The sequence below is a fragment of the Maylandia zebra genome, linkage group LG6, assembly GCF_041146795.1.
Source record: "Maylandia zebra isolate NMK-2024a linkage group LG6, Mzebra_GT3a, whole genome shotgun sequence".
NCBI lineage: Eukaryota > Metazoa > Chordata > Actinopteri > Cichliformes > Cichlidae > Maylandia > Maylandia zebra.
Genome location: NC_135172.1, coordinates 39,282,895 through 39,308,621, shown reverse-complemented (window position 1 = coordinate 39,308,621; position 25,727 = coordinate 39,282,895). Strand labels below are relative to the sequence as shown.

General features: G+C 39.0%; 2 protein-coding genes across 3 annotated transcripts; one reads left to right on the top strand and one right to left on the bottom strand.

The window, feature by feature from the left end:
• Positions 1-664: 664 nt before the first annotated feature.
• Positions 665-25,296, top strand: vwa11 (von Willebrand factor A domain containing 11). Of its 2 annotated transcripts, none has more exons than XM_004538846.5 (18): positions 665-782; positions 17,256-17,445; positions 17,808-17,944; positions 18,046-18,190; positions 18,325-18,418; positions 18,803-18,937; positions 20,375-20,561; positions 20,680-20,849; positions 21,058-21,170; positions 21,293-21,409; positions 21,508-21,681; positions 21,799-21,931; positions 22,033-22,185; positions 22,322-22,414; positions 22,814-23,085; positions 23,266-23,399; positions 23,774-23,933; positions 24,069-25,296. In XM_004538846.5, the coding sequence occupies exons 1-18, from the start codon at positions 760-762 to the stop codon at positions 24,447-24,449; spliced, it is 2,811 nt and encodes a 936-aa protein (XP_004538903.3). In that variant the 5' UTR covers positions 665-759; the 3' UTR covers positions 24,450-25,296. The 2 variants fall into 2 exon arrangements, with proteins under 2 accessions (XP_004538903.3, XP_076741330.1); XM_076885215.1 differs by lacking the exon at positions 665-782 and adding an exon at positions 16,501-16,610.
• LOC101466179 (prostaglandin D2 receptor 2) lies at positions 4,435-10,162 on the bottom strand. Its single transcript, XM_004538845.4, has 2 exons — positions 10,021-10,162; positions 4,435-7,009 (listed from the first exon to the last, which is right to left on the bottom strand). The coding sequence occupies exon 2, from the start codon at positions 6,990-6,992 to the stop codon at positions 5,646-5,648; it is 1,347 nt and encodes a 448-aa protein (XP_004538902.2). The 5' UTR covers positions 6,993-7,009; positions 10,021-10,162; the 3' UTR covers positions 4,435-5,645.
• Positions 25,297-25,727: the final 431 nt, after the last annotated feature.

Sequence of the window (25,727 nt, the reverse complement as noted above, 5' to 3'; positions counted from 1 at the left end):
TGCATGATACAAATCTGTTTTCTTAGTTAATATATTTGTGAGACTTTCATCTTCATTGCTAGAGATTCCCAATTACATTTTTTTTCCAATCTACTTTAAGTCATTTTCTTAGTTTTGGCCAAATTGACCTGCACTGTTAATCTGCTGCACTAATCCACTGTTGTAATGGGAAAGGGACAGTTAAAAAGACGCTTGAACTGCTGAACTCTTTTAAAGGTCCTTCATTTCTGCCTTCACTGCTCAACCACGCGTTACAGAGGCTTAAAGGGGGTGCTGCTAAAACAGCTCGATTAAGAGAAAGAATGAATCGAGAAGCTGTATAAACTGTGAATCATGCACATTGATTCCAGCAGAATACAAGAAAAAACAGAATGGAGCCAGAATCGATCAGTTCAGCAGTAATGAACCAGTTATCAACTTTTAACACTTTCACCTATGTTTGACCTTAATTCTGCCTAAAGACAAAGAAGAAATGAAGAAAGAAGATTACAAAATGTACTTCCTTTAAAATAAAATTCAAAGAAGTAAATGAAATTCAGTTACAACTATATGTAGGCTAATGCAATACAGGAAATTTTGTCTTTCAAGCATTGACAAACACACACACGCCTGATCTTGCACTGAGACATATTGTGCAGTGGCAAGTAAAAAAGAGGAGGAGTGCAAACTTTTAGAAGTGTCCTCGACCACAGTCGAAGTCTGACACAAACAAACAGCCTTTGTGTCAGGAGTTTCTTCGTAACCATACAAAACCCCTAGATGACTCATTCTTCTATGCAGGGGTAAGTAAAATACTTCCACTTCTCCAGTTTATGTGATCTTTTATTATAGTTTTAGTTTATAGTTTATTTATTTATATAGCACATTTAATTACAACAGGAGCGTTGACCAAAGTGCTGTACAAGAATACAACATACCTAATAAAATAACTTAAGAGTATTTTTGGAATGTGTAAGCAGTAGCGGTTTTAGATACGGGCGACACGGGCGGTTGCCCGGGGCAGCATCGTGGTGGGGGGCGACATCACGGGCATCGGCGTCAGTCAGCGCATACTGGGAATGACATATGCACCGATCGGTTTTCTATCGCCCATTTGCTGGGGGTAAGGGCGCCCTTCGTTTGCGAGGTGAGCCTGCTGCTGGCGGCGCAGGGAGGAGGGGGGGAGGGGGGCGGAGGTGGGGAATTCTCTGACCGGCTTGAGCAGCATCTAATAACCAACTCGCAAAATAAAACAAAAAAACAAACAAACCAACAAACACGAAAACAGCGGACATTATGATACAGACTTATAATTTGCACTGATGTTTTTTCGAAATTCTATACTCGAAAAGTGAGCGGAAGAGCCCTCCGTGCGCCTGCTCGCTGCTGAAGTCAAAGTAAACGTTATTGTCATCTCCGCTACATACAGTCCAGTATATAGAGAGAAGAGACGACAAGGCTCCAGTTACAGCAGTGCAAGTAAACAAACAATAAATATAAGAAGAGTAAGAAAATAAATATACACTTTAGGACTCGGGGTAAAGGGATCAATAACAATTTGAAATTTAAAATTTACAGTTTGATGATTTAAAGGCTCACACACAACATTCATAATGTTGTAAATCCAAGCCCATTATGTATTCATGATTTAAATCCTGGGTTGTGTGAAATCTCAGAAATGCACCCTAGACAAAGTGAATCTGTGAACTAAGGTGTAGGTCTATTAGGTTATGTTGTGGTGATCCTGGGGTTGAGGGATGGGTGTTCATACTGGAGTGCAAAATTAAATCCAATGGAAGATGGACAAGAAAAGTTCAGAGCCATCAGGTCCTCAGTTTAGAAAAAAGAGAAAAGAAGAGGAGGAGAAACGAGCAAAAGATACAGGTAAGTAGATGTGTCATTGGATAATGGCAGGTCATCCTGAAACAATCAGAATCAGAATACTTTATTAATCCCTAAGGAAATTATGTGGGTTATGTGGGTTGGTCCAAGAAGAAATGGTAAAAATAGTAACAGTGACAGACTAAACTCCAAACAATACATTATGTTACAGATTTTAATATTTAGTCATTGTCAATTGTTGATTTGTCCTGTTCTCATTGTATGAGGAATTATGATGGCTGTTTGGTAGCCGTTTGCATACATACTCTCTCTCTCTCTTCATATGTGTGTGTTTGTGTGAACACTCCAGAGGGAGTGTTTGCCCGGGGCGCGAAACAGGCTAGGACCGCCACTGTCAGTAAGCATGTATAAATCATAATGTCACCTGTTCTTTTGTATTGTGTTATCTTGTTTATAAATATTAATGTTCTTGGGATTTGAGAGTATTTAGTTGGTTTGTATCTTATACCAAATTTACACTTTTTCTGTCAACAACTGTGTAACATTTAAAGGAAAAATGCTCTTAACAGTTTGATTTGAGGTTTTTGGTAGCAGCTAGACACTCCTCACATTGTAACGACCAAAAAAGCCATATAAATTGGAAATTTCTACACTAATGCTTAGAAATACTTTGAAGAACACTTTGTTATACATCCAATCATCTGTTTTGAATTATTGAGGGGCAATGCTTTATCTCACCAATCTGTCTGGGCTGCAGAGGACCACTAGCTCCACTCTGAGCTCTTCCCCTTATCCCCAAGGCTGAGGCACTGTAGTATAGACATATGAATATGACAGTTTGTACCTTTATCACCCAATGTGCACATAGGCATACACTTAAGTACATGATGGTCATGGGAAATTCACTGTGATAAACCTCAGCTTTGCTTAATTCTCTAGGCAGCATCTGTCAGCTCTAGCAGTGCATTACATACTTTAAAGCAATACTTAACCTCACCATACTCTTTTTCATCCTTTTCTCTTTTTTTAGATTTTATATAATCTCTCCGATGATATCATTTGCTGCATATTATGCTGCGAGTGTTCTCACTGTTGGCCTGCTGTTTCATTGTCTCTTGTTGACTGTCAGTACCCTTTAATCTTTATTACTTCTATATCTTTCATCTTTAGATTCACATCTCTCGGTTTTGACAATTACTGAGAATTATTGAGAATTTAAAGAGATATTCAGACTATAAAGATTAGCCCCTCTCTCCACTCAACACTCGATCACTTAGATAGAATATGAAATTTAATTTGTTAGCACAGTAGTGGATTAAATACTAGGATATACAGTTTTTGTAAAATATCAATAACTCAGGGTTATTCATGCTTTCCTCAGATTTTTACAATTACCAAGAAAAAAACCCCAAACAAACCCAAAACACACTATTTGGCTAACAATAAAAAATATGTAAAGTAATCAAATATACAAAGTATTATCAAATAAGCAGAATGTAAATATTGGGCAACAAAAAAATGATAATAAAAAATTACTTAATAGACAGAATACAGAAGAAACTCTACTTCCCCTCATGCTAGTAATTACTTTGACTGTTCTGCAACCCTGTGTATTGTAAAACTAATAAACGAAATGCCAGGCTTAGGCAACACTTTCCATCCCTGTCTGAGTCTTCCTTTTTTTGCATTTCTTTTCTTTTTTCTGTGTCTTTGATTTACTGTGATCTTTTTCTTTTACTCCATCGTTTACAAAGCAAAATAAATCATTGCTGGAAATCAACGCAAACATGCAGTCAGAAACAGATGATTACTGAAGGGGAAAAAAGAAGTGAGTCATAAGCAGAGGTGGAGAAAGAATGATAATCTGTTCAAAGTGAAAATCTGAGGGGAAAGAGGAATTTTTTATGCTTGCCTGACCTGTTTAATCCTGCTCTGTCTTTATATTCTGGCTCTCCACTGTCTAATATTCTTTTCAAATTACAACTACCTCTATGGTAATCCCACCCTTCCGTGGCCTACATTATACGTTAGTCTGTGTTCTGCTCAGTGTGATGAAAGCAAACAATTGCTATTGCAGTGATGAGATAGTCAATCAAAATGGATATCAGATATGATCAAATCCAATCACTCAGATAGGTGGTTGGGCAATCAGCAGTTTAGATTTAAAGTGTTACTGGAGGACAGGACCTGAAAAGCATAATCCTGCATTGTGGTTTCATGGCTCCTGTTCAAAATCAGTGCTACCCTGCCCTCTGGTGTCTAAAAACTGTACAGCAGCGGTCCCCAACCCCCGGGCCTCGGACCGGTACCGGTCCGTGAGTCGTTTGGTACCGGGCCGCGAGAGTTGAGGCTCAGGTGTGAAATTAGTACAATAGTTTTCAGGGTTTTTATCGGTTTTCAGCGTTATTTTGTTATTGTTTTTATCGTTTACTCGGTTTTCCTTGGTCTTTTCATGTGTGTTATGAATAAATTTTCTTTTTTTCGGTACCGGTACTAGTTTTATTTTGTTGTATTTATCCGCGACACCTTAAAGGCCGGTTCATGAAAATATTGTCGGGCATAAACCGGTCCGTGGCGCAAAAAAGGTTGGGGACTGCTGCTGTACAGTATGAATTGGCAGTACGGGGCCATCTATCTATGGCATCTTTTCTTCTTACAAAAAGGTTAATAAAGTGACTGAAAAGACAAATAAGCTAAATTCCACTCTAAATTCATCCAGTCATTTAAAAATGTTTATGAGTTTAATACCAAAGTTCCACCAAAGTGATACAAACAATTACAGCTTTTTATTTAAAACATTTAAAACAGCTATACATCACTATAAAAAGATAAGTATAAAAATACTTGAAATTCGAACACTGACACATTTACAATGTTAAACGCTGTGCATAAATGCTAAGATTTTGTAACTTTTACATGAGACAGGATATGGAACAATATATTTTGTACGGTACAAACTGAATTTCGACCTCATGATAGAGCTCGGGAAAGCTAACTACAAATCGCCATGGTCTTGCACTAAATCAGAAGGATATACATTTTCCAGTTTTCAGTCACATGCACAAGCTGATGTATTGATCTTTATAGGGTCGCCATTCAGGGGTAGTAGTGACAATGTAGTACAATTTTAAAAGGCCATATAAAAACATTTGAAATGTAACTTCACTGATTACTAACAAAACTATATAGTTGTTGATGATGTATCATTTCCCACATTTGAACTACTCTTCTTAAAGCCCTAAATCAAAACACTGATTGGTGGGACAATCAATGATGTTAACATGGAAATGTTTAGTTTCAGGTGTTGAAACTTCAGCAACAGTGTGAGCAGTGATTTCAGTCAGGAACAAAGCACCGTACCATATGGATAACTATAGTTTGTTGCACAAACACAACACAAACCATACATTTACACATTGTTATTTAATTGTATGAAAAGGACGTTTTTCCTTCTCACAGTCGCCAAAGCACTTACTCATGGGGGTCATATGATTGTTGGGCTTTTCTTTGTATTATGGGGAGGGCCTTGACACAACTGTTATTGGGATTTGGTGCTATATAGATTAAATTGAATTGAACTATATGGCCAAAAGTATTGATTGTCTGCCTTCACAAACACATAAACTTAAGTTGATGATGTTGGACCACCCTTTGCAACTATAACAGCTTCAACTCTTCCACATATTTTAGGAGTGTGTCAATAATTTGGATAGTAGAATTTTGGTAATATAGTGTATGTCTTACAGTACCTGTAGGGCACGTGTGCTTGATTAAATGTAATTCATGCACTTCCCGAGGCACAAAGCCAAAAATCTATTGATGTCTCAGCTATGCTCCACTATATTGTCCTGCAAAGCTGGTGAGACGATGGGCTGGCTACTGTATGACTGACAGGGTGATGCTGGGATTCCTAGGCCAACATCTCGACTGCTCCTCCTCCTAATGTGACTTATTAAACTCTTTCCTGGGGTCATCAGTAACACCCCTCTTTCTTCTACCAGTCCGTCAAACACTGCTCCCAGACTCTGCCGTATTCTTACACAGAAACGTGGGCAACTGAAGACATAGAGAATAGGATTCAGTAGTGGATTTAAGAATGCCAGTGTTGTAGCTAGAGGTAGACCTACTTCCACTAGTTTGAGATATTCCATATTATATTGGGCTGCCACTTCAATCATACAGAAGATGTGATAAGGAGCCCAGCACAGTGCAAACGCTGTAATCACAGATGTCACCATTTTAGTGAAACTCTGGGATAGCTGGCTCTGACTCGTCAGTTTAGGGGTGGTAGGAGTCAAGGGGCCTTCTTTAGTGGTTAATGATGGACCAGGGATTAGAAATTTGAGAGATAATTTATTTGTGGCTGCAGTTCTTCCATGTGTAGTTCTTGATTGTTGATTTCTGTTTAACGTAATCAGATCATCAGTTAGTCTAGTGGCACTCTGCTTCCTCCTCCTGTTCCTGCTCCTCAGACTGAGACCAATTTTGATGTAGCTTCCTGCAATCACTGCCAGTGGCAATATGAATGCCAGCAGCAGCTTGGAGATAGCTGTGGTCCACTGCCTCATGTTACAGTCTCTCTCAGGTGTGGCATATGAGGAATACATGGCAAAATTGTGATAGCACAACTTTCTTTTATGCTTCGTTTCAGTTACTGAGCGGAAAACATAATATGGCAATGCATTAGCTGCTGCCCATAGCCAACCCAATATGCACACTTTCCACGCGCCTGCTACTGATCGATGATTTTGGCTCCACACTGGCTTGGTGACCAGAAGTAAGCGGTCCAGCGAAATGGCTGCCAAAAGGAAGGCTGATACGAACATGTTGAAGAAAAAGATGAATGTCTGCACTTTGCAAAGTGGGTTGCCGAGCTCCCAGCTGTGACCAGAGTTTAGGTATAAAGTGAACAGGGGAAGCGTCAGGGTAGCCAGGAAGTCAGACATGGCCAGGTTGAGCACCCAGATGGAGGCCACGGTGCGTTGTCTTAGGCGGAAGCCCACCACCCAGATGATCAAGGCATTCTCCAAAATCCCCAGGCCAGAGACCAGTCCATGGATGCAAACCACAGTCAGATTGACCTGTGTGTTGTTATTAAGTTCATGCCTCCTCATCATCTCAAGCTGGGGACAGAAAACCTGGTCCTCTGAGACATTTGTCTTGTTGGACATGTTTGAGATTACTTTTTCTGAAAAGTGAAACAAGACACAGACACGAAGCTTATGAATAACCAGTTAAAGTCAGATTTAACGCAGGTTCCATTTGTTTTACAAAAGGTCAGGAGGTATTTTACTTTCCTGATCTCATATCCATCTTTGTGAGAATGTAATAAGTAATCTATGTGTTTAAATGCCCCTGTGAGCAAGCTTACGCTGAACAAGCAAAGAGATACTCTAACAACACATTTCAAAGCACAAAACAGCAATTTGCACTGGGAACATGGAGTTTTTCATAGCTAAACACCCGGCTGCCGCATACTCCACGTATGTTATAGCCAGACATACATGGAGTATCTATCCAAGTTGCTGTCTCTGAGAGAGAAGTATTGGATCTCAGCACTTGCTATAGTGACACCTGCTGGACTGAATTGTGGTTTCACTTTTAAATGTTTGTTTTGAACGAGTTGAGGTAAATTAAAAACAACATATATTCACAAGAGCTTGAATAAATATATATATATATACAAGCTCTGTTGAAGGCAAAAAAATTAGCATATTTGCTGGAAAGGCAAAAAAATAAGCTGAGATTTGTCAACTGTCCCTGTGGTTTGGCATTAGTGATTCCTTTTCCCCTTTTGATACTCATGATTTTGATTTGGCACAACAGATAAATGTGCTGGGGAGGTGCATCCTCTTGACATAATGTTATGAAACTTTTATGTGATTGTGGTTACCACGGACACTCCTTCCACACCCTAAGGTGCATTGATTCAACTTTTCTTGCCTATTTGTCTTTTTGTTTTTATTGAGCAATTACATACTTTGCTTTCAGCATTATGACTAATATGATTATTGATGAATAGTAAATCACTGGGTAGTAATATTTTTGCAAATTAAAGCATCGTTTTCTGACTAGAGTTACCTTTCACCATAACTGTCATGGAAGTTCACTGTGAGAAAAAAATAAGAAAAACAGCGACACAGTCTCTTTGAAACATGTCAAAGCTTGTTTTTGTGGACTAGCCACATACCATCTATTGGGCAACTACACATGCTTAGTTAAAGACAATCCATAGGAGACAACAGAGATACCAACAATCTGTGAGGATGCCTGTCGTTATCAGCCCATAATATCTCCAGTGAAATATACACTCTAAAGACATAAGGGTAGCCAAAACTTAAATGTACGGGCACTTTTCAGTTTTAAAACATTACCATACTGTGTACACAATTCAAAACACCTATTTTTAAGGTTTCAAGTGATTGTTGTTAATGTTATGATAAATCATTATAAAAGTCATTTTAAAATTGTAAAAGACAAGGGAAGACATCAAATAATCACTTTTTCTTTTTTCCTGATATTACTACTATCAACATACTTAAGGGTCATTTCTTAAAATGGACATGATTATGAAGTTGCTAGATCATGACTGCATAATTCACAGTGCGTGAATGAGATATGATGTTCAAATTAGAGAAATAGACACTCGTTATCACTTCACTCCTCACAAAGATTGGTTGTGGCTTATATGCTTGTCTCATCAGAGATTTGACTTTAAGGTTGTAAGCCTCTCCTGTAAGTGTGAACGGTTAGGAACTATTTAAAGTCATAACTGAAGACATGATCTGCACCTCAGGCACAAAACCCACTGACAGTTACCTGGCACGTTAACACCAGGATCACTGTACTTACGCAAGTAGGAAGTAGATGAAGTAGTAAATGGAATCAAGATAACTGCGTCTTAAACGAAGAGTCATTTTCCCCCCTGATTACCACATGCCACATTGTTTCAAGAACTATGGATTTCCAATTCCAATACACCTGGCTTCAAAGGAAAAAAAAATCCTAGGGCCGATACATTTGAATAATTTGTGGCTCAGCTTTAACACAAGTATTTATTGTTAGATTAGATTAAGGGGAGTAACACAAAGCAGTGACACCCTTACAACAGAGACAGTGTAGCTAATAAAAAATTATCTGATTACTACAGTAGCTTCTTAGTAGTTCTAGTATTGAACATTAAGGGAGGTAAAATAAAGAAATACACTATTAATATGAACTTTAAGTTTCTGCCTGTTCTAATTGTTCTCTACTGTTGCTATTTCTCCCTTATTTTCTAAAAGATTCCAGACATTTTACAGGCACTGAATTATGGGTTGAGATTTTTATAATAAAAACATTTGACTATTCACGTATAAAATTCAAAGCAACATTGTTCTCCCTTAGCTATGGTTACATTCTTAGTCACATCCCTGCACTCATGATGTAGATGAGGTAAACACAACACCAAGTCTGCACATGAATACAGACGGATGAGTTGATAAAAACGAGACACAATGCTGACGTGAATGCATGTTTCTTTCTTGGACTACTAATTTTCTTTTTTTTATCTTTCTGGAGAACTTGGGTGAACTCAGTCTTTGAATACCTACATTATGAGAGGCCCATCTAATACAAGACAGAACAATTTCACCAGGCAACTCTGCCTGCTTTCGCACCAGCTGTAGTGATTATGAAAATAGAGATTTGTGCTTTTATGAACATTGAGTCTATTATGTCAAAGCATATTATCAGTGTGAAATTATTTCTATTTTTACTACTTGACAGCTGCTACACATTACACTTTTATGTGAATTCTATTGATTCTTATGCTTTATGTGTGCTCTATATAGTCAGGTCATATTTTATTAAGTAACAGCAATTCAATTCAACAGCAACATAATATACAGCCTCTACATTGGCCATAAAACCGAGTTACACCTTTGTCTCAGTGAATTAAATTACATTGAAGTGTAGCCTTTTAAAAAACAAACAAACAAACAAACAAACCCCCCCAAAAACCTGCTAACTAAATGTGCAATAATCAATATATCAGATTTACTGTCCATTGCTAAAATTAAATGTATAAAGGGACAGGTGACAAGCTCAAAACCAAACATAACTATTGCTCAACAACAGCAAGAAGTAGAGCAAAACCATGATGACTGCATACATAGCTTGTACTCATAACTAAACTTTAGTATTGTAGAAAACACTCACCTGTATAGTCGGTCAGATTCACAGAAGAAATAGAAAGTTGAAACTTTTCAAAAATTTCTGTTGTGCACTTCTTGTGAGCCTACTTTTCTTACTCAGCACTTCAGTTCTCTCAGTTTATAGTACTTTCCAGTCCTAGAGACACCTACTGAATCCCAGACACACAGAGATGAATGCTGACATACCTCCCTTTGCTCCACCCCATACACTGAAAAAATGTCTAATGACACAGTGGGTGTAACACACTGTTAGATTTTTTGTCTCCACTTTGCAGTAATATACTGGTGTCACTGTTGCCAGAGTCATTCCGCCGTGTTACGGTAAGTAACACGGCCTCTGGTAGAGGACCCGAGCTTGAAGGATAAACCACCCGCAGGGGCGTGCTGGGTTTATATATATATATATATATATATATATATATATATATATATATATATATATATATATATATAGATCTCTGTCCAGAAGAGCGCAGTCCTGGGAACAGCTAAGATACTGCGCAGGACCCTCAAGCTCCCAGGCCTCTGGTAGAGGACCCGAGCTTGAAGGATAAACCGCCCGCAGGGGCGTGCTGGGTGTTTTTATATATATATATATATATATATATATATATATATATATATATATATATATATATAATATATATATATATATAGACACATACACACATATCTATATATCTATATATATATAATATATATACATATATATATATGTATGTGTATATGTATATATGTATATGTGTGTATATATATATATATATATATATATATGTATATGTATATATGTATGTATATGTGTGTGTATATATATATATATATATATATATATATATGTATGTATGTATAATTACACCATTTAATTACACCATTTATTTATTTCAGTTCTGATTTTTCTCTGCAGAAATATGCATTTCGCAAATCAAAAGCTGAAATAAACTGAAAACATATTTTCATTGAGGAAGCACTTGTTTTTACTAAACCATTTAACCCATGTATTTTCTGATATGGTTGTACAAACAATAATGATATTATGTCATACAAACCGGATTCCAAAAAAGGACATTAAACAGATTGTGAATAAAAACTGAATGCAATGATGTGGAGATGGCAAATGTCAATATTTTATTCAGAATAGAACATAAATCACGGAACAAAAGTGTAAACTGAGAAAAGTTATCATTTTACGGGAAAAATATGGTGATTCAAAATGTCATGGTGTCAACAAATCCCAAAAAAGTTGGGACAAAGCCATTTTCACCACTGTGTGGCATCTCCCCTTCTTCTTACAATACTCAACAGATGTCTGGGGACCGAGGAGACCAGTTTCTCAAGTTTAGAAATAGGAATGCTCTCCCATTCTTGTCTAATACAGGCCTCTAACTGTTCAATCGTCTTGGGCCTTCTTTATCGCACCTTCCTCTTTATGATGCGCCAAATGTTCTCTATAGGTGAAAGATCTGGACTGCAGACTGGCCATTTCAGTACCCAGATCCTTCTCCTACGCAGCCATGATGTTGTGATTGCTGCAGAATGTGGTCTGGCATTATCTTGTTGAAAAATGCAGGGTCTTCCCTGGAAGAGATGACGTCTGGATGGGAGCATATGTTGTTCTAGAACCTGAATGTATTTTTCTGTATTGATGGTGCCTTTCCAGACATGCAAGCAACCTCATACCATCAGAGATGCAGGCTTCTGAACTGAGCATTGATAACAACTTGGGTTGTCCTTGTCCTCTTTGGTCCGGATGACGTGGCGTCCCACATTTCCAAAAAGAACTTCAAATCGTGACTCGTCTGACCACAGAACAGTCTTCCATTTTGCCACACTCCATTTTAAATGATCCCTGGCCCAGTGAAAACGCCTGAGCTTGTGGATTTTGCTTAGAAATGGCTTCTTCTTTGCACTGTAGAGTTTCAGCTGGCAACGGCGGATGGCACGGTGGATTGTGTTCACTGACAATGGTTTCTGGAAGTATTCCTGAGCCCATTCTGTGATTTCCTTTACAGTAGCATTCCTGTTTGTGGTGCAGTGTCGTTTAAGGCCCCGGAGATCACGGGCATCCAGTATGGGTTTACGCCCTTGACCCTTACGCACAGAGATTGTTCCAGATTCTCTGAATCTTCGGATGATGTTATGCACAGTTGATGATGATAACTGCAAAGTCTTTGCAATTTTTCGCTGGGTAACACCTTTCTGATATTGCTCCACTATCTTTCTGCGCAACATTGTGGGAATTGGTGATCCTCTACCCATCTTGGCTTCTGAGAGACACTGGCACTCTGAGAAGCTCTTTTTATACCCAATCATGTTGCCAATTAACCTAATTCATGTTAATTGGTCTTCCAGCTCTTCGTTATGCTCAAATTTACTTTTTCCACCCTCTTATTGCTACTTGTCCCAACTTTTTTGGGATTTGTTGACACTGTGAAATTTTGAATCAACATATTTTTCCTTTCAAATGATACATTTTCTCGGATTGAACTTTTGATCTGTCATCTACGTTCTATTCTGAACAAAATATTGACATTTGCCATCTCCACATCATTGCATTCAGTTTTTATTCACAATTTGTTTGGTGTCCCAACTTTTTTGGAATCTGGTTTGTATATACACTCAACAAAAATATAAACGCAACACCTTTGTTACTGCTCCCATTCCCCATGGGATGGACGTAGAGACCTAAAATTCATTCCAGATACACAATATAACCATCCCTCCCAAACAGTGGTCACAAATCAGTCCAAATGTGTGGTAGTGGGCACATCTGCTATATTGAGATAATCCATCCCACCTCACAGGTGTGCCACATCAGGATGCTGATCTGACATAATAATAATAATAATAATAAACTTTATTTATAAAGCACACTTAAAAACCAAGGGTATGCCAAGGTGCTTAACAAGTAAAATAGAGTATAGGAGGAGGATAATAGAAATAGGACCAAAGCAAGTACTAAATATGCAAACAGATAACTGTCACTAATACATAGGAAAGCAACAGGTACAGAGCAAACAAGAATTTAAATGAGCATAGAAGTGCATGATATAAAATCATAAAAGAAATATTAACTAGAGGGAAAGGCAAGATTGAATAAGTGGGTTTTTAATCGTGATTTGAACAGTGCAATGGAGTCAGATGCGCGGAGGTCGAGAGGAAGGGTATTCCACAGTACCGGGGCAGCCAGAGCAAACGCACGGTCACCCCGGGACTTCAGTCGAGATCTGGGTTGGGTCAGAAGTAGTTGAGTGGCAGATCTGAGTGTTCTAGCAGGAGTATGTGGTTTGAGAAGTTCACTAAGATAACTTGGCGCTAATTTATTAATAGTTTTGAAAGTAAGGAGTAATATTTTAAATTGAATACGGTACTTTATGGGCAGCCAATGCAGGCTAGCTAGGACAGGGGTAATATGGCAAAATTTCCTGGTACCAGTCAAAAGGCGGGCTGCTGCATTTTGGACTGTTTGCAGTTTAAGAAGAAGAGAAGAGGGAAGACCATAGTACAAGGAGTTACAATAATCCAACCTGGAGGTCACAAAAGCGTGAATAAGCTTCTCCAGGTCCTCATGCGGAATATAATGCCTAGCCTTAGAGATAAGGCGTAGTTGGTGGAAGCTAGATCTCACTACAGCAGACACTTGCTTATCGAGTTTGAGCGAGCTATCCAGCAGTACACCCAAGTTACTGACATAGTCACAAGAAAAACTAGCAAAGGAACCCAGGGCAGCACAGAGTTGGGCACGAGGGATTTTACTGTTGAACACCACAATCTCAGTCTTCTTATCATTTAAAACGAGGGAATTACTCAGGAACCATTCTTTGACCTCCCGCATGCATTCTTGAAAGTAGTGCAGGGACACCTGTGCACTACATCATGAGTAGTGCACAGGTGTACCTCAGACTGCCCACAACAAAAGGCCACCCTGGAATGTGCAGTTTTTTGCGCTATTGGGGGTCTGGGGACCCAGAACCGGTCAGTATCTGGTGTGACCACCATTTGCCTCATGCAGTGCAACACATCGTCGCATGGAGTCTATCAGATTGTCAATTGTGGCCTGTGGAATGTTGGTCCACTCCACTTCAATGGCTGTGCGAGGTTGTTGGATATTCGTGGGAACTGGTACACGCTGTCGTATACGCCGGTCAAGCACATCCCGAACATGCTCAATGGGTGACATGTCCGGTGAGTATGCTGGCCATGCAAGAACTGGGACATTCTCAGCTGCCATCTGCCCTGAACAATGTGAACCATGATTCATCCGTGAAGCGCACACCTCTCCAACGTGCCAGACGCCATCGAATGTGAGCATTTGCCCACACAAGTCTGTTACGGCGACGAGCTGGAGTCAGGTCAAGACCCCGATGAGGACGACGGGCATGCAGTTGAGCGTCCCTGAGACGGTTTCTGACAGTTTGTGCAGAAATTGTTTGGTTGTGCAAACCAATTGTTCCTGCAGCTGTCTGGGTGGCTGGTCTCAGACGATCTTGGAGGTGAACCTGCTGGATGTGGAGGTCCTGGGCTGGTGTGGTTACACGAGGTCTGCGGTTGTGAGGCCGGTTGGATGTGCTGCCATATTCTCTGAAACGCCTGTGGAGACGGCTTATGGTTGAGAAATGAACATTCAATGCACGGGCGACAGATCTGGTTGACATTCCTGCTGTCAGCATGCCAATTGCACGCTCCCTCATTGCTTGTGGCATCTGTGGCATTTTGCTGTGAGACAAAACTGCACATTCCAGGGTGGCCTTTTGTTGTGGGCAGTCTGAGGTACACCTGTGCACTACTCATGATGTCAGATCAGCATCCTGATGTGGCACACCTGTGAGGTGGGATGGATTATCTCAATATAGCAGATGTGCCCACTACCACACATTTGGACTGATTTGTGACCACTGTTTGGGAGGGATGGTTATATTGTGTATCTGGAATGAATTTTAGGTCTCTACGTCCATCCCATGGGGAATGGGAACAGTAACAAAGGTGTTGCGTTTATATTTTTGTTGAGTGTATCATGACAGACAACATGTGCACAAGTGCTGGGTTTTCTTAGTTATATTTTTTAGGGTCTTAAACCTACACTCTGAAGTGCCTTAGCATTTATTTTGTTGGCACCATTCAAATAAACTGAATTGTTATGAATAGAATATCAAGCCCCACACTTCTGCCTTTATATACACTTTGTCCAAAAATACTGGCTCACACCACCAAATCAACGCACAAAGCAGGGTCCACAAGGACATGGATGAGAATGTGTGGTGTGAAGGAACTTTACTGTCCTGCACTGAACCCTGACCTTGCTTTGTGGGCTGAGTTCATTGATTTGTAGGGTGAGCCAATACATGTGACAAAGTGTAAGTAGCTGAAATCATTTTTAACAAACGGGTAAAAGAAGGAAAAAAAACTGTTGCAATTAAAAAACCTATTGGACAGAGACAGCTTCTTGTAAGATGGTGAGAGAGCTTGTCTTCATTGTTGGAGGTACATTTTGTTCTATCTTCAGGGTTTATCCTTAAAAACCTTAAAGCATGCCATAATAAATAGTAACACACAGTAGCATTGAGTTGTGATGTGAAATAATGAGTTACTCAGAGATTATTTATTCATCATCTATCACTATTAGCTAACTGTTCAAACATACCTCTGAATTAGTTCCAATATTGCACACGCTGACTACTGGTATTCCAGGTTCAATACATAGAGGGAACCAAAGAAGACTGACATCGCATCAGCAAAGGTGTTCTCTTTGTCCAGCTCAACAATTACAAGCCCCTCTGCACTCACCATCCAGCAGGTGGCAGTCATTGAACTTTGTCCTTAAATTTATAGGGGCAACATTGTCATTATGCAACATAAAATAACTCCAATACTTCACTTCTTCACACTGTATAGATAATCGTAAAGCAAATAGCTATGTACAGTTAATTATTAATGGCCTTATGTACATAAGTTAACATATTATGATTGTACATAATTGGGAATTATTCTGCATATTAAACACACCTAACAAAGAGTCAGCCCAATTAAATTACCGGAGTTGCATCAGCTGTATGGTTATTTTGGAGTTTATAGTTGGTGCTGCTGTTAAACTTTACAGTATTGAATTCAGTATTTCTGCTGTTGGTGTAGCTAGACTACCATGTTGATCAGTAATATGTAATGTGAAATTTGATGGTTACTTTGTTGGATTCACTGAGACACATGTCCAACAACCTTTGTTTATAAAGGAAATTAGAGAGATGAGAGCTAACAAAACAGAGTCTGGATACCTGTCTCCACGAAAAGCTCCTGTGCCAAACAGAAATTGTAATATTGTCTAATCAGCTATATTTCATAAATGACTTTTTACCAAGCATAACAAGCCTTGGCGTCATTGGCAGGTTGCCCTCTGCCCCAAGAGACATCCTGGTAGATGTTTCCTGCCAGATGTTTCCTATCAGAAAAAGGACCAAGACATTTTATGTAACAACCCCCATGACATGACATTACAGCTCTTTATGTCATGTTCAGGTCCCCTCCCTTAGTTCAGTATATATTCAGTGACAGGGCAGCACACTTTAAAGCCCACTGGAGTCGTCATAGGTTGGAAACATCAAGGTATGATTGTATTTTATAGTTTATTTATGTAACTGAAATGACATTTTCTCCCCGTATTGCATGTACGGTAGCTTTTAAATTATTTTTTCTTTAACTTAATTTGAAAATGTTCATTATTTTTCATTGGCTTTTTATTCATTACTACATAATAACTTTTACTCTGAAATCTGTGTAAATATAAATCACAGGATGAAAAAGCACAAGTAAAATAGAGTTTTATTGTCAACCCAACAATATACACTCAAGTATACAGTGGGATGAAATATCGTCCTCTGGATCAAAGGTGCAAACTGTAAAAATTAAAATTAAAATATACATATATACAACTATAAAGAAATAAGATAAAATAAGAACAGTATTGTACTTGAATGTAACGCACTGGAAACATCTGCATATTGTTTGTAAAGTAGAGTTTTTGTTAAAGATTCCAATGATTATTTATATTATTAACATATTTTATTAAAATAAAAACCTTTTAAAATCCTTATAAATGATTGAACCTGTTCTGAAAAAAACTACTTAATTACTTACTTTGTAATTATCTCAAACCACACAGTTTTAGTATGTTTGCAGTACTCTAATCAAAATTAACTGAATCAGCTAAATTAACAAATGCTGTTCCTTTTTTTCTTTTTTTTAAAATAGATCTGTCATGAATTCATTGCTGGTCATAGCGCTGCTGCCTTTGGCTCTTTTAGGGCCAGGTATGGCCTTTGTCTCTACTGGGGGTGGAGCATCCACTCATGTCAGCATTACAGGAACGGCTATATTGCAGAAAGTGCGAGAGACGTGTCAGGCGGTGGCTGAGAAAAATGGTTATGAGTTCAACCCCACGGTAGGTATACAATATGTACAAAATAGCATAAACTTAGTCGCCTGCCACAGATAAAAACATTAACACTTAAACACAAAGTCAGATCCATTTTAATGTGGATGTTTGTCTGGATAAGCTTTAAAAGCAAAAAAGAAACCCACAGAATAAATGTACCCATTTATTGTCCTTTTTATGATTGTATTAAACTTAATACCAAGGCTTGTGTGTGTGTGTGTGTTTAATAGAACTTATAGGCTTTTTAACAATTTGAGCTTTCTTTTTCTGACAAATGCAGTTCCCCTCATAAAGTAAAATGTATTTTGTACTCACCTTTTCATTTTTAACAGGAATATTTTTTTGAACTTCATAACTTTACCCTTTAGGGTTCCTCTCCTGAAGAGCTGGTGCAAGCCTGTCTAGGTCCCACAGCAACAGGAGAGGTGTCTGGTGCCAAATTTCATTCTGCTCTTCAAGAGATCTACGCCCAGAATGGGTTGGTAGATCGCGACTTTGTCAACAGGTAAAGCAAAATCGTGGAATAACAACCTATGGAATAATTAAATTACATTTTTACAAATGGTAAGGCAAGGATCTCACTTATATGTTAAAAAAATCTTTTAGTGCTCCACATCACTTCAACTCTGAGGCTTTCTTGGAGGGGCGGAGCCTAATCACACAGGGCATGGTGGCCATTAAAGCTAACGTTCACAATGAGAATTTTCAGGCTGCAAGGACAACACTGGGTAGAGCCCTTCACACACTACAGGTGAGAGGGGTGCAACAAAACACCAGGGCATAAATGAATTAACTTAAAAAGGTATTGGAACAGCCATACAATCAGAAATTTAAGTATGGAGGTTATATGAGGTTTGTGTAACATGTGTTTCTCTGCACTCTCAGGACTTTTACAGCCACAGTAACTGGGTTGAGCTGGGGTACACAAAGCCATACAGCAACCTCATAAACCCAGGCCTCCCTCTGGATAACCTGGCAGGTAAGTGTGGATTATCACCACTATTATGAACCCAACCCATTCCCTTGGGATGGGTAAAGTGCCATAAAAAGATAACATCCATGCTTTTTTCTTTTCTCGAGAGAATATGTATAGACCAAATATCAGAGACTGAAGTCTTGCTAAGGACATGACAGTGGCTGATTATCATTGGCTGGTCATTACGTTTCATTTTCAGACCACTGCATTCATAAAACAACTCCAAACAGTGTACATAAATAATGAATTAAAGAGATGAGTTGCTTAGAGTCTCACTAGTTGTTAAAAGATATCTGGATATTTCGTCTCCTACAGTAATCCTGTTTTGTGTGTGTGTGTGTGTGTGTGTGTGTGTGTGTGTGTGTGTGTGTGTGTGTGTGTGTGTAGATGTGAACACCCCCACCTGCAGTAACTGTGACAGTGCCAGTGGAACATGCCCCAATCAGCTGCTCCCCAACATCCTAAAAGACAAGAAACTCACATCTGGCTATATGGGAGTCTTTTCTTCTGTCAAACCTAAAGGTATCATTTCACACACATAGATAAATTACATTCAAGTTGAGAAGGCAGTGCGTACTCGAAGCAGTTAACACTACAATCTGAGCATTTTGCAGATGCCCAAACAATGTCTACAATGCCTGTGTAGGTTCTCAGTCATCAAGGCCATGATGATTGAGAACATCTAAGAAGCTTGGAAAGAACATGAATGGACTTCTTTAAATTTCCTGAACAAGTTTCACCTCTCACCCAAGGGCTTCAGTTTTCAAGTTTTCAGATTTCACTTACTGTAGCTTAAAATGTTAAATGAACTTCTTATATAGTTCTTATTCTACCTAAGCACTCACGCTTTATACAACATGTCTCATTCACCAATTCATATCCATTCATACAAACACTATTTTTGCAATGCTTAAGTGCTTTTTATCTAATATTCACACACACGCACACTCCCATGAACATTTAAATCGAGTTATGCTAATATTATTTATATTTTCCGTTTAACCTGTGCTTTTACATAATGCTCTACTTCTCAATGAAAATAATAAACAGAATACAGTGTTCCCTCGTTTATCGTGGAAGTTACGTTCTAAAAATAACTCACGAAAATTGAAATTCACGAAGTAGCCAGCTTTATTTTTTTATTCTCCATGTTTTAAGGCTGTAAAACCCCTCACTACATACTTTATACACTTTACTCTGACAGGCATGAACATTGTCACACTTTTCTCCTGTTTAAAGACTCTCAAAGTTCGAAACTTTGTGGAAAAATAAGTCCAGTATTACAGAATGAAGCCAAAGATCAAACCCTGTTTTCAGGTCCAGAACATGGGAATAGAGCAGCTGCCAGAGAATTCAACATTAATGAATCAATGGTACGGAAATAGAGGAAGCAAGAACAATGAGTTGAGTAAAGTTTGACTCATCTGACTGTTTTGTTTTGCTTAATGCGCCTGATAACCAGGTGCACCTTATGGTCCAAAAAATACGGTAACTTCTACCTTCCTTTAGGATGTCCAGAAGTCCAACTTTTTGTGCGATGGTTAGCATCTTCCTCTGCCTTTTAGGTGCTACCACAGGAGCCTTTGACGGTGCAAAGTGCAGTGAACCGTGTTATAGCGAGGGACCACTGTATGTCAGTGAGCTTTAGATGTACTAACAGGATAGACTCTTTTTTTTTTTTTTTTACCTCAGTAGTGCCATGTTTATGCTGAGCTAACCTAACTTGTTTCTGTCTGTGACTTTGTATTCATCAGACATGTATGACAGTTTTCTGTACCACTGATAAAACCTGAACTGAACCAAACTAACACACACATCAGTTTGATTTCACAATTTTTTTTCATATAATTTTTTACTATTATTACATGCTTTTAGGGTTTTTTAGGAGTACTTAAACACACATGCAAGATCAGTATATCTAATCAAGATATGGGTACAACGATCTCTTCCTTATGTAAGGTAAATGCAGCCATGGAGGTGCAGCTGATCGTACTAGCAAAATCAATCCTCAAGGAGGCATCAGCAAAGATGAGCGTCATCAAGACAACTTGGCTTTTCACAACGCTGCTGTGCAAGCAGCAACAGACGCCAGTCTCGAGTTATTGCAGGATCTTCGCTTAGCTGTAGGAGACAGTAACTTTTTGAGGTACTATAATGACACATGAACAAAGTATTTCAGAGTATACTATGAAGTATGAAGTATTTTACTTCAGTATTTCAGTACTCTGGGATTGAAATGAAAACTGAATTTTCTTTTCTCACAGAATGATGGGGATTGCTCGCTCATCTGTCTTGTGCTTCGTAATTGACACAACTGGGAGTATGTCAGATGACATTGAAGAAGCAAGATCAGTTGTTTATCAAATCATTGACGCATACAAAGGAACACAAGACGAGCCCTCCGAGTACATCCTGGTGCCTTTCAATGACCCTGGTATGAACTCCTCTATCCCGTTAATGATATTAGCATTTACTGGTATTTAAACGACCTGTACTAGTTGTATTTAATTTCTGTTTTATGAAACATAAAGTGCATTTGTGATGCAAATCTGCATATTGTCCCAATGTGCTTGTAGACAACCGGCTATATTTAGTCCTCAGGTCAGTCTACATGGTTAGCTCTTTTTTGTTCTTGTATGTAGAGTTTGGACCTATGATCAGGACAACACACGTGGATAAGATGAAAGAAGAAATCTCGAAGCTTACAGCAAGTGGTGGAGGTGATGAACCTGAGATGTGCCTGTCAGGGCTTCAGGTACTACAATCAGTTGTGACATTTTCACTTGTAACTGGGATTTTGGTTAATCAGACAAAAACATTTCAGAAAGATGAAAATGTGGATGCATCGAAGATTTTATGTATACTTTATTTCTCCAGCTTGCTCTGACAGGTGCTCCTTCCTCTTCTGACATCTATGTTTTCACTGATGCTTTAGCAAAAGACATTGAGCTCAAAGACACTATCAATGCTCTCATTAGTAGCACTAAGTCAAAGGTAAATGCAGAATGACACTTCATGATAATCAGTATTCATTAAGCCTACTTAGGCATGGCAGCTGTGGGTATAACTGTGACATTAACTGATCTCCACAGGTGTCGTTCTTCATTACTACACCATTTAGCAGACGCCGTCGTTCCCTCAGAGCTGCTTCCTTTGACGACTACAAAGACATAGCTCTGACCTCTGGAGGCCAGGCCATTCATGTTTCCAAATCAGAGCTTTCTCAAGCCACAGATATTATCCTTGACACCTCAACTTCAGCTCTGGTATGATTCTACAGTTCAGTGAATATAATGAGACTTATATGACTGGACTATTGTTTGAAGAATAGAGATCGCAGAGTAAGTCGCTCATTTTTCCCCCCTTTCCCTCAATTCTGTCAGGTGACAGTTCTTCAGCGAGCAAGAAATCCTGGAACGCAAGAGACCTTCCCCTTCACACTGGATGAGTCATTGAAAAACATCACTATCTACATCACAGGAAGATCCATTACTTTCACGCTGACAAACCCTGCTGGTACCTCTCATTTCCAAACTTTTCCGTGCTTCACACAACCAATTTCAACAAATGTAATTGCAAAATACCCATTAGTGATAATGGATGTTAAACATTTTCAGGTGTAACCCAGAGTCAAAGTGAGGCCAGTGGTAAACTGGGCACCATTCAGACTGTGGGCAACTTGCACAGGATTCGCTTCAACTCTGAGAAGCAGGCAGGAAACTGGCAGATCAACATCAACTCCAACCAACCCTACACACTCAAAATCACAGGTAGAATCGGGTATATGTTTATTTGCTACAAGTCTTTATTATACAAGTGTCAGAAGTGATTCAGGTTCAATGAGTTTTTGCCGTGTATGTGCATTTCCTGTAAGTCTGTATTTACTGTAAACGCTTGCTTTTCCAGGCCAGAGTACAATTACCTTTATCTATGACTTTGTGGAAAGCTTTGCTGGACCTCACCCAGGTTACGCAGTGCTCAGTGGGCGTCCACAAGAAGGTACAGCACCACAATAAAGCAGTTTTATTCTTTTACGGTTGAAGGTAACTTCATTAACCTGACCTTATTTTGCTTTAAGAGATTTATTTTCAGTAAAAAAAATGTGCTCCACACCCCACCAATAGAGTAACTTTTGACATTTTAACAGCATTGCACATAACGTATTTATATTACAACACAAGTAACAAGTGTAGTTAATTGATGTGAAGTTTCTGTATTACAAGAGCATCATCTAGTGGTGAAATGTATGACTACGTCACCACTGGCACCTTGTTTAGCTCAAAAGAGGATTTTTAAAGATCTTGTAATAATATTTTATTTTTATCTTTAATATAATTTTGTTTTCCGTTTGCTTTTCCTCACACTTTGATTCTTTTCTTCTTAATTCTGAAAATCCAGGCCAGTCAGCCACACTAATACTGTCAGTTATGGGTAGAAGAGGTCCGTCTTCGATGACTGCTGAACAAGTTAGCCTGGCAAAAGTCTCAGGTCCTGAGAGTTTTAGCAATGGTGTACTAACTCAGATGGACAATGGAGAAATTCTGGTGACTGTTGAGGCTGTCCCTAAAGGCGAGTTTGTGGTCGTTGTAAAAGGAACTGACAAAGTGTCCAACAGTCAATTTCAGAGGCAGTCAAACACCCAAATGTCTCTCTCCAAAGTGAAGATCCAGGTTTGTCTTTTCAATTTCCCCTTTAATGTAAATGTGTTTTGTTTGACTATAATATCAGATACAATGAGTCTAATTCGAATCAAATTCATTCCATAAATAGATACAGAATAATTAAGCATTCACAAGGTACAAGAACGATACCAGTCCTTTTAAGTTGTTGCTTTTCCTTGTCCACTCTAGGCTGTGGTGGACAGCAGTGTGGAGCCAGGACAGACCTTTAAGCTTCCATTCAGTGTGATGACTCAGAGCTCTGGTGGAAAGTATTCCATCAGTGCCAGAAATGACAGAAAATTCCCCATGATTTTCCCAAATGAGTAAGAGGTTCACTGCTAAAATAATACTTTAAATGTTAAATGTTGTAAAGACTGGCACTGATAGTCTGCTAATATTTACAGCATTTTTATATCTTTGAAGCTTAGTTAGCGTAACTTAGACCAAAACACATAAATTGGGTTCACAGCTACCTTATGTCCTGTTTGAGTCTAATTTGTTGGGCCTTTAAAATTATAAAAGGGTTGAGTGACCTGTGTCACCCCAATAATCAGTTGGTATAGAAGGTAAGGGTAAGCAATAGCTGTTATTGCTCCGCCCAAATGTGCTATACAACATTAGGTTTCTGTCACATCTTTAATGCATATAACAAATGTAGCCCCTGTGGTATTATTATATTTTACTCTTGTCTTGACAGACTCACCCTGGTAACTGGGCAATATGCCAATGCTACATTGACCATAACACCACCTGCCAGCACGCAGTCAGGCACTGATGTCACACTGACTATTGACGCACAGTCATCCAATGGCGTTGACTCAAATTATGCTGTTTTGAGATTGTCTGTTGTTACCAAGGTAAGTCAGTGAAATAAGCAAAAGCGCTTCTGAACATATCCACACAAATTGCTGGTAAAGACATGTCCTACTGATCAAAAGCTGAATGTTGACAGTCCTTTCACACATGTCAAACACATCTTTCTTCTTTTCCAGATTACAGATTTTATTCAGCCATTATGTAAAGTGGTTAGCGTGCAGGATAACAAATGCCCTCATGATCTGTCCCAGTGTGGACATTTCCAGTGGGGGCTCTCAGCTAACATTACAGATGGAAACGGAACTGGGATAGAGAGCATTTCCCTCCATCAGGGTAATGGAACCCTCACATACACCTCATTGAGCGCTCCTATCATCGTGGCAAACTACAATGCCTCCTGCTGCTCACAGACTGTTGAAATAATAGCTGTAGATAAAGTTGGCAATGTGGGAAAATGCTACCAATCAATTGCTCGGTCAGGTGTCCCTCCTGCTCTTACTCTGTCGCTGCCACTGTGGATATGCCTGTTGGTATCTGCCTTCTTAGTAAGGCCTTGAAAGACTCAGGTTACATTATGCTAATCTTGTGTCTTTAATCTGCGCCAAATTTAAATCATTTAAAATAATGCACTTCTGCTATAATTTCTATTTTGCTTACTGGTGTTCAGCTTAAATAAAGCTTCTCTCAGCTTTTCCCTTATTTAAAAGGGGCCACCATAAGAGATAGACACTTGGTGGATTTAGCACAGTTTTATGTCAGATAACCTCCTTGAAACAACATTTCCAGGTATTTGTGTCTCCTTCCAGTATCAAATGTTAACCACTAAACTTTGGAGACTACGGAAACTCAGTTTAAATAAAACACTGAAATAAAATTATGAATCTATACTTGTGTGAAAATAAAAAGTCAGTTGTTTTTGAGTGTTTTAAGTAATATTGATTACTTTGAAATCTGTGGGTGAGACTGTTCTTTTTTTTATTGCTTTTGAAATGCAGCATTAAAATATTCACAGATTTTTGTGTCCCAATGCTTTTAGCATAAGTAGGCATAATATTGGTTAAACAATGGGTATGATCCATCCATCCATTCGCTTCCGCTGATCCTTTTCAGGGTCGTGGGGGGGGGGGGGGGGGGGGGGGGGGGGGGGTGCTGGAGCCTATCCCAGCTATCATAGGGCGAGAGGCGGGGGACACCCTGGACAGGTCGCCAGTTTGTCGCAGGGGGGGGGATAGGTGGGTATAGGTTAATTATAGGTATAATTTTTAGTCAGATTTAAAAACATCAGTGAAATATGCTTCATAATGCCTTACAGAACTCATGTATCGGGGTATAATTCCTTGGGCTAAAAGCTGAAGACTGTACATTGTCCAAATAAATACAATAAACATGTGCTTCCAAAATTTACTGATTGGTGGTGTTTCTTTTTCATCTAAATAATGCTACTTTCTTGGTTTCTGAAATATTAGTGGTGGCCTACTGGCTATACGCAAGAGGGGGCAATGCCCCCCTTAAACAAACGTCATGTCCCATTAAGTCAAACTTTTAGAAGTTTAGAAAGAAAATAATAAATTACCCACAAACTAAATATGGACAAGATTTACTACAGTAGCTGAATAATCCGCTAGAAAAGGCACAAATTAAATGATAGGTTTCACGTCTCATCCGCTCTTTGCCTCTGTGCACTCTTTGTGCGCAGGCTCACAGCACTCGGCAGAGAACTCCCCCTCCCCCAGCTAAACATCCATGCCGCGCATCTTGCCATTGCCTTCAAATTGTGGTTATTATTATGGTTAAGTTAAATCCAATTTATTAACCTACCTCTGAGACGAAGTGCA

Coding starts and splice junctions, on each gene's coding strand:
- LOC101466179 (XM_004538845.4), bottom strand. CDS start 6,992: ATGTCCAACAAGACAAATGTCTCAGAGGACCAGGTTTTCTGTCCCCAG.
- vwa11 (XM_076885215.1), top strand. CDS start 16,516: ATGTTCAGGTCCCCTCCCTTAGTTCAGTATATATTCAGTGACAGGGCA. Junction 17,446..17,807: donor GTTATGAGTTCAACCCCACG/GTAGGTATACAA, acceptor TTTACCCTTTAG/GGTTCCTCTCCTGAAGAGCT. Junction 22,186..22,321: donor CTACACACTCAAAATCACAG/GTAGAATCGGGT, acceptor TTGCTTTTCCAG/GCCAGAGTACAATTACCTTT.